Source organism: Drosophila sulfurigaster, chromosome 3, assembly GCF_023558435.1.
Source record: "Drosophila sulfurigaster albostrigata strain 15112-1811.04 chromosome 3, ASM2355843v2, whole genome shotgun sequence".
NCBI classification, from domain to species: Eukaryota; Metazoa; Arthropoda; class Insecta; order Diptera; family Drosophilidae; genus Drosophila; species Drosophila sulfurigaster.
This window is the reverse complement of record NC_084883.1, coordinates 9,563,772-9,575,847: the sequence shown is the minus strand read 5'-3', so window position 1 is coordinate 9,575,847 and position 12,076 is coordinate 9,563,772. Positions and strand designations below refer to the sequence as shown.

At 36.5% G+C, this 12,076-nt stretch overlaps 1 protein-coding gene across 9 annotated transcripts; it reads left to right on the top strand.

The window, feature by feature from the left end:
- Window positions 1-116: 116 nt before the first annotated feature.
- On the top strand, window positions 117-12,058 carry LOC133845839 (glycine receptor subunit alpha-2). 9 transcript variants are annotated; one of them, XM_062280422.1, is made up of 11 exons: window positions 117-214; window positions 2,292-2,443; window positions 4,122-4,204; window positions 5,802-5,901; window positions 5,992-6,146; window positions 6,473-6,562; window positions 9,313-9,468; window positions 9,534-9,904; window positions 10,004-10,132; window positions 10,296-10,400; window positions 10,570-12,058. In XM_062280422.1, the coding sequence occupies exons 2-11, from the start codon at window positions 2,382-2,384 to the stop codon at window positions 10,768-10,770; spliced, it is 1,452 nt and encodes a 483-aa protein (XP_062136406.1). In that variant the 5' UTR covers window positions 117-214; window positions 2,292-2,381; the 3' UTR covers window positions 10,771-12,058. The 9 variants fall into 9 exon arrangements, with proteins under 9 accessions (XP_062136406.1, XP_062136408.1, XP_062136407.1 ...); XM_062280424.1 differs by lacking the exon at window positions 117-214 and having other exon boundaries at window positions 1,988-2,443; window positions 10,004-10,102; XM_062280423.1 differs by lacking the exon at window positions 117-214 and having other exon boundaries at window positions 1,988-2,443; window positions 10,004-10,120.
- Window positions 12,059-12,076: the final 18 nt, after the last annotated feature.

The window sequence follows — 12,076 nt, the reverse complement described above, 5'->3', positions numbered from 1 at the left end:
CTCCACCATCGCCATCACCATCTGCAGTGAACACTAGCGGCCAGTAGCGGCGGCATTGGCAGCGGCGGCGTCGCCGTTGACTGTTGACTGTTGGTTGGCATCGCGTTCTGTTAAAGTGGCAAGAAAGCAGCAAAGAAATTCGCGCATTTTCAGTTGTGTTCAGTTCCTGAGCGAAGCCGAAAGGATTCAAACGCGTGTCGGCCAACAAAACGCGGTAATTTCCACCAGTTAACTATTGTTATTCTCTTTGTTCGTTCCCGTTGTCGTTTGTTGTTGTGGTTGCGGTTGCTGTTGCTGTTCAGTTAATTGTTGGTTAATAGTGTCAGTGCCAAACAGTTGAAAGGTCAAATACGTGTTCTGCCAGCAAAATCCGAATCAAATATTCAATAATCAAATGTGCAAAAGTAAACCAATTAATATTGTCTTTCTGTGTGTTCTCTGCCAAAAGCCTAAAACAGTTACTCATCGTATTCCCCCCAATCCCCCCATTCTCTAAGTTTAATGCCCAAATGCCGAACACAGTGGGAAAAACTCGTGACAAGTCGTGAAAGCTCGTGTGTTGCCGTTACAAAAGAGCGTTTGCCTTTTGATGGCACAAAACAAAAACAAAAATAAATAACATTAATTAAAACATTTTAATGCAGTGCTTTTTAAACGTAATTTAAAATTAATTTATAATAGTTAAACGTAATAAGTTCGGTTACGTGTGAATACATTTCAAGTTTACCGCAAGAAACAAACATAACATGATTAATATAAATGGATCTACAGATTTAATTTGTGGCATACAAATGTCACGCAAAAGCAAACACAATTTAATTGTCTTCTATCTGGTGTACTTTCTGCAGATTGTTCATAAATATTTAAACAATTATGAAGAGTAATCAAAATTGCAATAAAAACGCTCAACTTGATTCAAATATGCATGATCATATTATATATGTTTGTATGTTCACAGTTGTTGTTTTGGTTTTTGTTGGATATCAAGAGATCTATAGTAAAGATCCACAGATCTACATACTAAAGTGTTTATGTACCTCCTCCTCGACTGGGGCTTAGCCGGATATGCTTCATCTTGCGGTCCACTCATTGAAGTGGAATTTTTAATTTGAATGGCGAGAACCGTCATTCCCATTTCCATTCCCATTCCCATTCCCATTCGCATCCATTGCCAGCGCCAGTGCCAATGTCAATGTCGGTTTCGGTGTCGGTGTCGCTGGCTGCCAGTGTCAGTTGTCAGTTGTCAGTTCCTATAGGCAATATATGTATTATGTATGTGCATGCTATACAAATTATAACTACTTAGAACCGATATTTTTAGGCGACTTTCGACTTTTTCCAACCTAATTGATGGCAATTGGTTTTGTTTTTTTTGCAAACAAATGCAATTCTTCTTATAGTATGTGCACATGAGACAAACTCGATGTGGAGCTTAAGCTGTCAGGATTCCTTTTTGTTATTTCCGGATAAGTTCACAATGGATTTGTCCATTATATAAGCTAATAAATGATTCGCCTTGTGTACTGCTGTCCAAAATTGTGGCGATAACGATAACGATAATATTTAAAGCGCGCGCGCGCTTAAGTGAAATCGGCACGCGATTCAATTGTCTTGCTCGTCCATTGACTGTTGACGCGAAGTGTGCCACAATTACAGTGGCAGCTACAGTTACACTTACATATGCGTACTCAGCTGCCTGCCCGGCTGCCTGGCTACATCTTCGTCTCCGCCTCTGTCTCCGTCTCTGTCACCATCTTAGTGGCAGCTATATCATTTTACGAGCTTGCCTCCCACACAGATGGACCGATAATCGCACAATCTATGAACATATGTGCATATCCGACAGCAGAAATCATGAGATAAATGTTCAGCCACAACGTATATATATTTACATACACATATGTATATATGTACAGATGTGTTTATCTAGCGAGCACACAAGTCCGATTTGCGGTAGTAGTTGACGTGTGGACAACGGATTCTTTATTCGATATTAGAACGCGAACTGAGCTGGTATCAAGTCGAGCTATACCGAACCGACCGAACAACCGTAGAACCAAAAAAAAAAGAAAAAGAGCAATTCAACAACCTGTTCAAATCTAATTACATATATCAACTTAATACTTAGCAAATATTTTGGAAATACCTTTATGCTATGTCCTCTACTATACTTTGTGCAGTGCTCCTGAAATGAAATAAATTACAATTATTTGAAACAACAAATCTTAAATAAAACAAATATAAATTATACGACTCAATATCGCTGTCACTGTCGCTATATCGTGTTGCAGATTTTCTAAAGCGAATTATGAAATTCCCACGTCGATGTAAAGTGAGATGATTTGAGGTTTGGTTTCATTTTCTGTTCCGTCGTCAACATCATGCTGGGCAAATACAACACAAAAGCATTCATATCGCTTGGATTGACATTCATATTGATGTGGTGAGTTCAAATTACACTTGACCCTTCAAAGCACAAAATGCCGCTTTAAGGAATATTTTCTGCTCACTACAAATGCAACTGAGACTCGAAATTGTCTCTATAAATCATATCACAACATCAACTAGCTACATTTTTAATTATTTGTTTCTTTAATTGGTTCCTTTTTAACTCAATTTTGACGTAATATGTTTTTAATTCAGTTTAGAACAGATTGAAATAATTAACATTTAAAGTACTTTAAAATACTCGTATTTTATTTGTGCTAAAGGATGAGTGGAATAAAATATGATATTAGATAGATATGAAACTGAATTTATCAATATTTCCAAATGTATAAAGAAAAAAAAGTTTTGATAGCTTTTGAGTGACTTTTTAACTCATTATTCTAAAATGTCCTTTTAATCTCAAGACTGTTTCATATTAGGTTTAATTTGTGACCATAGGATCCGCTTTTCAGTACAACAAAGTCTTTGAATATTAAGTTCAAGGTCGTAACTGTTAAAAATTAAATCAAACATAGCATCTAAAGATACTTTAGTATCTTGTAAAACAAATATAAAATGTTAAGTTTATAATAAGCTAAAAATTAAAAAACAAATGTCATTAGAGCTGGATACTCAAGAAAAACTTTCTTTAGCAAAGTTCTGTTGAAAATAACAAAGATTTTGACAACAATTCTACAATTTTCTATGAAAACTTTGTGATATAGCAGCCAGATACGATCTGTAAAATTGCCAAGCTATACTGCACTTTATCATGAAACTTTTACTACAAACTAACTGACATACATATTATTATTCAAACAAACGGACACGGCTATATCAAATTGGCTACTGCCACGCCTTTTTTAAATTTCTACGCTCCTATAAAAGGAGTTTCCCTTCCGACAGACTGAGGAGAAATTCGCGCAGTGGCTTTTTGGGGCTCTGACGTATTTCGAATACCGATTTTGTTTGAAATTTAACGGAAACGGAAATCCGCTTTAGCAAATAACAACTGACTTGATTGATTTTATAGTCGGGCGCACTAACTAGATGGACTGAAGTTGTAGCTGTAGTTGGTTTGGGATGTTGTGTCATACCATGTTTGTTGTTGGTAGCATTCTCATTCTCCATTTCTAATAGGAATCATTAAACGTCAGTGTTTAGAAATTGCATATGCGCCATTTTGTTTGGAATTTGTGGAATACTTGAATAACCTTTACATGAGACAAATATTAGCATACAGTATTTGTATTGGCAAGCCGTTTGACAAAACCCCGACAAGGTCGAATCGAATCACAGTAAAATGGGGTTCCAGCACGAATACTCTCCGTATTCTCTGTATGGGGCAGGCAGCTTTAAGGTTGGACCCCCTTCCCCCCAAAGGGTTCTGTCAGAATACTGAATTTTGCATGTATAAATATTGTACTTATAGCCAGCCAGACAGACCCAGACACGAAGTGAGTTAATTTGCAGTTGAGACTTAAATTGACAAAGTTTCACAACAAACAATAGTTGCATGTGCCCCTGATGACTAAACTGGGCCTCAACCATCGACCATCAGCCATCAACCATCAACCATCAAGCAACTACCATCAACTAACTCTCTTACCTATATGGGATGTATATAGTATCATATCCGATTGTGTTTTTTTCCAATTCTTTTTTCTTTCTTTTTGGTTTTTGGCCATTTTCAGGATTAGTGAGGCCACGGACACCCACATGAACTACAACTACACAACGAAGCCCCGAGTGGTTCTTCCGCCTAATTATGTCAAGGGTAAGTGTGCAATATTTGTGTGTACTTGGCCGAGTCTCTAGTAGAACTGCATTTCGACTGCGTTCTTTCTATTTAATATTCGCTTTGATTTTTTCTTTTTTTTTTGTTCTTCTGCGTTCACATTTCTTTTTGCTTCTTTTTCTTTGGTATCTCAATCATGTTTCATTACGTTTTTTACCTCTGTTTGCTTTTTTATTCCACGGTTCCACGGAGTTAATTGCATGGACTTTTTAGGATTTGGTTTATTGCCATTGTTGGCGTCAGAATGAATGTTGCGTGTGGCGTTTATCGTGACGCAGCCAATTTCAGGGTCTTTCACCATCGAGGCCCGTTTTGGCTTTAGCTGGAATATATTCGCTTAATTTCTGTAATTACTACTTATGTACATATGTGTCCCCTCATACATACATACATATATGTATATAGTATTCATCCGTACAAACATTTAGACGAAATGTCCTCGACAACGTCAGAAGTGAGAACTGCTGCAATCGATTTAACGAAGCGATGAGATGAGAATTCACTTACTCATTTCTCACAATTCTTCTTCCCTCTTTATTTTTCATTATTATTATTCATGGTTATTTCGGACTTGAAATACTATATTTAAGGTGATAGACTTGTCATATGTGTAACCTAATTGTTGGGTTTACCCCAATCGCAGTGGATTGCCTTTCTTATTCTCTCTTTTACTTTTAAAATTTGTATAAATCCAAGCAACTGCAAAGATGTTATATATAACTGCTATTTCTTTTAATTTAATAATAATCATACAATTTATTTATTGTTAAAATAGGCAGATCTTAAAATGTAGTGTCCATTGATCTACAATTTACTTCTTTTTCGAAATTATCCTACTTATTTATATTTAAACTGAAATTTACGAAAACATTTTTATTTACCCCTTCTTTTCTCCTAGTTCCTCAATTAAACGATTTTATTTTTGAGAATATTTTTAATTTTAGTACAATGAAATTACTTTAAACCACGACTTTAGTCAATATTTAGAGTATTAATAAATTTTCTACCCAAATATCTTTGCTTCCCATATGTCCTCAAATGCAATTTTATTCGTTGGGTAAAATCGTGCAAGCTGCAAGAATTTTAGATGAGTTGACATCGCATCGAGGTGCTGTTAGCTTAATAATAACAAATAATTCCTCAAATTATAGTGATGAATAGTGTGGCTTACTTGACTGTTCCTACCACACAGTATATCATCGGTATTATTCCAGATAATTAGGGAATAGCAACGCCTCTGGTTTCATCGATTTTCACAGTTGTGCAATACTATACAACTGAAGTCTGTCCATGAACTTGAAAAATGCCTGATGCCCCAAACTATTAGACCATCCATAACCTACCCATAGTATTCCTTCCTTCCATGCCATGTGTAGTCGTAGAGGAGAAGAACAAAAACGGGCAAATGAATTGGCGCACGAAAAAATTCTTCCACTTTATTATTCAAATTTACTTAAGTAAACTTGGAATAGACTGTCGACGCCTGTTTTGTGGCGATACGCGGATTTTAATGACTGTGATGGTATTATATTTAATATAGTATTATATATAATTTATCGTCTCTTTCTATTTACAGAAATGCGACCGCCCTCAAAGAAGGGCTCACCAGTGATAGTAGACTTTAGCATATTTGTTGTAGATATTAACTCAATTAATGTAGAGGATATGGACTTTAGGTAAGCGATAGAGACAGCACACAATTCAATGTCTTCGGAGAACAATGATAATGTGCGTCCGTCATTCAGTCATTATATATTCATTTACAGAGTTGACATGTTTATACATCAACGTTGGATGGAATCCCGACTGGAAATATCGGATGACATATTCGAAGAGGGCGACGACTATGTCACTTTACTTCCTGAATTTTTCGACAACCTTTGGCAACCAGATCCGTATTTTCTAAATTCGAAAATTGCCGGTAAGTTCAACAATAACAATAAAGAGTGTAAATGCTGTCCCTATAATGTATGTTAGTATAGTTTATAACTTGTGAAGTGAGTACATATGGGCTGGGATTTTAGTTGCATTGCTGAATCTTTCAAAAACCAATAGATATCACTAATTAGTGTCCTTCATGCACTCCTTACTTATCTACGCATTTAATTTGTAAGTAATAATATGGTATTTGTTTTTTTTTTACTTTTGATTTTCATTGTTTTTAATATTTCCAAATACAAACAACTCAAAACCTAAAAAAAAAAAAATAATAATAACAAACAAATACACAATGCAAACTTCTACTAGGATTTGGAAGTCCATATGTTGCCTCAACTTCTCTGCTACGCAATAAAGATGAAAGAGAATCTAAAAACTTTCATCTAGACAAAACTTTAAGTATACCTACTAACAAAACTAGAATGTGTTTTTGTGTTGACATTCAAATAAATCAAACCTCAAAAGAGATCACAAATTATCTCATATGCAATATGATCGATACGATATGTAAATATCCGAAGATTCTCGCTTCGGCAAGCCGAATATTATGTACCCTTGCAGACTTACATGTTCCCAAGGCATAATTTTCTATTTCAACAAAGTTATTTGCAAAATTTATTCTAAGAAATATATACCTGCAAGGCTATATTATTTCATGCGCTTTTGTATATCTGAGAGAAATCGAGTCATTGACTGGTTTTCCATATCATATTAGCAAATACACCAAACTACGCAAAACACATGTATATCTTATTGTTAAATTGTTCAGCATAAGACCATAAATATACCGTTCATTATGAAATACAAACAAATATTATTTTTAAATATTGGTACACATTTGAAAAAATTACATTTTATACACACAATAAAGGTTATATTATCTTCATCGTATTGTGCACAAATCTTCGTTGCCATTCTGCACAGCTTAGGATTTTAAGCCAAAAAATAAACTGTGCGCCAACAACGACAGCTAAATTTTGGACAGAAATAAACGTAATATAAAATTTTTTCTTTTATTGTTGGGGGACGGGGACAACAACTCTGGGGGACTGCTACTCAAATATTGAGTTACTTCAGCGTTACCAATCAAAAGATCTTAATATTCCAACCACAAAAGAAGAAATAAAGAAATTTAGTAAGAAATACATCGATAGGCTCCATAGCAACAAAAATAATTTAGCCTTAAGTCTAGTATACAACAATGTAACAGTAAGAAGACTGAAAAGGTACCACAAACTCGATCTCCCCGATAGATAAATGCAACCAACTGAAAATATTTTATATATAAGAGCAGAACTCATTAAAAAACTGCCATTTCTGTTAATTTAATATTGATTTACTATATAATTATTATTTAAACAGACAGATTGTCAATAAAAGAAAAGAGAAACAAGTAAGAAAGATACAGTCGTACAGATACGTATCGTATTTATACCCGCTACCCATTTTTAATAAAAGACAAATATTGCGGTATAAAATATTCTACAAATTTACTAAATAGTATATTTGGTATATCGATATAGTACCCCATTCAAAATATGCCATAGACCGCACAATATACCAGATTGTCAGCTAAAGCAACTAAAACGCCTAGTAAGTAGTAGTCAGTAGTAACTTCGCAACCAAATTTTCTGGAATCACAAATGCTATATTTATTATTGTATATACCAAAACTCGCTTGTTAATCGATTTTTGTCGATTTGCGGGCGCGGAAGTGGGCGTGGCAACAATTTGAAACAAACTTGATCTGTGTGAAAACATAACAAATGCTGTCGAAAATGATAGCTCTATCTCGTATAGTCTCTGAGATCTAGATGTTCGTACGGACAGACGGACTGACAGACGAACATGGCTAGATCGTTTCGGCTGTTGACGCTGATAAAGAAAATATATACTTTATAGGGTCGGAGATGGCTCATTCTACCTTGTGACATACATTTCCTGCTGGCACAAAGTTATAAAACCCTTCTACCCTATGGGTAGCGGGTATAATAAAATTGTTGTGTTGGCACTAATCTCATTAGATAGTAATAAAATCACTATTCTAAGCTTAGCGAAAAACTTCTTTAAAAATCAATGCCAAATGCGAAATAAGAGTTGATGTCTCGTCCTCTTTCCTCCATCAACACCAAATATTTGCTGACGCGAGTTAGCCATTAATCGCACGCTGACCAAATCGCTTTCAATGCCACGGTCAACCAAAGGTGTTTTCGTGCCTGCATTAGTATATAGCAGGTGTTATACATATATATGTACGTACGTCTGCGAACAATTGCCAAACCAAAGTCCAAAGTCCATAGTATTGTTGAAAATGTACAATTGCATGAAGAGCGATAAGATCTGGGACTTGTTTTCATGGTTTATGTGTTGGTTGCACCAATGTCAGCGCCCACGAAAATCGATTTATACGTCTGCTCAAAAAATGTAGAATTTAATAAAAGCCCTTGATATTTTCATATTATAATGCTGGTTTCATGCTGATATTGCCTTTATAAAGAATCAAGGGAGGATTCTTAAATTCATTAGTTAGAGAGTATCAAAAGTTTTGGTTTATAGAGTTGAATTGAACTTTAAGGATTCTTTACTTATTCTCTATGCTATAAAGAAAATATAAAAAGTTATACTTAGACAATACGTAACGAGTTTAGCAAATACGAGTATTTGACAATATTGTATTTGAAGAAAGCTGATTCTATTCTATGAACTGTAATTTTGATAGATAAAAGTTATTCATTAAAATTTTGATATGCACCAGGCACTTCTCATATCTTTATCAAATTATTCATGCACTATTACAAACACGGTCATAAATTATTCAATAGTTTTGCTAGCTTCCTTAGGATACTTTGACAGGATATTGCAGGGTATTTAGCTATCTCTCAATCAAAGCAATAGGTGCAGCTCATTACATTTCAATTGAAGTCATTTGCTTATAATACAATACTCATTCTTCGGAACAGGACCAAACAAAGAAGCCACTTGCACCTACACATCGCAGTAGTCACTAGTTGAAACATCAGATATCAGATCAAATCAGTTCAGATCAGATCAGATCAGACAATGAGTGCCTACCAATGCCATAGTTCTAATCGAAACAACTTTGTTCCCGCATCTCTGCAACGTCTTTTCGATGTCTTCTCTCGTTGTAGAAATAGCTACCCTGACGCACAAGTTCACATCGGTGACGCTGTACAAGAATAAGACCGTTCGATATGCAGCTCGCATGCATGCCATAATTGCCTGCCAGATGGAGTTCCAGCTCTACCCCATGGACATCCAAGTATGTCCCATTTACATTGAGAGTTGTGAGTACATCTTTACATTTGCAGTATGCTTTATGCTTATCGATAATCCCATTCTTCGATTCAAGTTTCGTCCAACAATCAGAAGGTAAAGCTGCGGTGGTCCGACTCGGGTGTAACGCTCAATCCAGAGCTAAAGCTACTGCAATACAATCTCGGCCAGCCCTTGGAGCTGGAGGAGAGCGATGGCTATATGCCCGAGAAGGTGGGCAACTTCTCACGTCTCACCGTCTACTTTCGCTTCGAGCGGCAGATTGGCCATCATCTGATCCAGACATTTGCCCCATCCTCGCTGGTTGTCATGCTGTCGTGGTTCAGCTTCTGGCTCGGCCTGGACGCCATACCGGGACGTGTAACGCTGCTGGTCACCTGCATGCTGACGCTGGTCACAATGTTCACCGGTCTACGGGCGGATATACCACCCGTTGCGTATGTAAAGGCAAATACCTCGATCCCAACAAAAAAAAGTCTCGAAATAGAGTTGAGCCAAACTAATCGGAATTCTTTCATCTTCTCATTCAACACTTGCATGCGACAGGCGCTTGACCTTTGGATGGCCGGATGCATGGTGTCGGTGTTCGCTGCCCTCGCTGAATTTGTCGTTGTCAAAGTGTTGGATGTCCAGTACCAGTACCAGGTAAACCGAATACCAAAGGTACTGCCCATGGTAAGCGCAAGTCTGTGTTCCGCTTTAATAAATAAAGACATTTCTTTATCATTCCATGCCCGTGTCCATGCCCATGTCCATGCCCATGCCTCTACCCATTTCCCTGCCCATACCTTACCAAACCTTACCTATACCGCAATCCTTTGTGTACTCGTATGTGCAGCGCATAAGCAATATGGAGAAAGGTCAATGTGCAACTGTGGCGAGCTGGGAGGGAGGCGCCGTACGGTCACGAAAGGCCACACAAACTCCAACAACGCCAGGCCAGGTGAGTGCCAGCCACTATTGCCTTGGCACACATGCCAGCCTTAGTAATATGCAGTTGCAACCGTAATCGCAGCCACAAATATCGATGCGGTTACTCCACATCGTTCGCAATCAATCAATGCATATTAAGAACAACAACTAATCCTCCATTCATTCGTATTCCCCCATAGACATCGCTGCAGGGCAATGGAGGACCACCCAAGCCCGCCCGTCGACAGAGCCTGCTGTCGGTGGCTTGGACGGACACGGATACGGGCGTGGAGAAGATCATGTGGCGTGAGATCGATAAAGTGTCGCGTGCCGTATTTCCCATATTGTTCTTTGTCTTTGTGCTCCTATATTGGCCCATATTGCTGATGAAGTCGTCCTAGGATTTGGGGAGTTCCAGAATACACATTTCTGGACTCCGTTAAAAAATCGAAAAGGAACTCAATCCCAAAATGTTGCAAAGACACAAAGACAACGATACAAGGATACATACACTGCAATACAGTTTAACTTTATAGCGCTCCAAACAAATCTATTGCTATGAGTATATATAACATATATATTATTACCATATCTAAGTATTATCAGGTATACAAGTATATATGTAGTATATAGTTTCCTGCGCTAACGCTTTTACTATGCTAACCCCAAAACGAACTTCTAGATCTACGAAAATTGGCATTGCTCAGTGATAGAATATTTGAATTGGAGTTGTTTTAAGCGGTCTACTCATACCATCCTTAGCCATGTTCAACATTGTGTACCTGAGTTAACGAATCAGATCAGAATATGGCATACAATTCTTACAAATGATGATATCATATAATAACTAATATAGCTCACATGCCGTTTCAGAATCGGGCAGTGTAAATGCTGTGAACGTTTATCACGGTGCAGTATTGAATAGCGCCACCTATCGGTCAATGCTTCATAGGTGTGAGAGCGCATTAATTTTATCCGTTAGCCGGATACCGGATACAGGGTATTTTTCAGACATCGGATAAATTTGAGCTCAGCCTTAAGCTCAACTGTGAATTCACAAACAAAGCTTGTTAATTAAACCTCAATCAAAACTAAGCAAGCTTTGCTAATCGAATTAATCTATAATGTGTTTATTTTTATATAAACAGTCGAACTTCACTTACAAAAACCCTTAGCGGAGGTCGACAGTACATTATAATCTTTGTATATTCATATACCACTATGCCTCTAGTGGAATAATTAAATAATTATTTTTTTAATCAATTATTAGTTTTGATTTTTTTTGCTAGCATAAATTTACGCTTAAGCAAAATCAGCCAGAAAATTAATTGGTGCTTTAAAGAGATAATAACAAGTTTACAACCCTCTAAGGATCAATATCTAAGTATATATATTATTATGTAAATAAAGTAGAAAATATGCTATTTAGGAACTTTTACACACAATTGAGACAAATAACACTTTAGAGCTGTGGCTTTATATTATACTATACTATATTTGATATATTTACCTGTAGTTCAAATGGCACACACTCAAACTCAAGAGAAACTAGAAATATTGTCGTATATTAAATATACTTAAGTGAAGCGAATATTATATTTTGTATAAAATGAAACTGTGTAAATACAATACAGATAACAGAAACAGATAATTCAAATTTAAGATTATAATAAAACACCTAGACATTTATTTACAATACTCGTAACT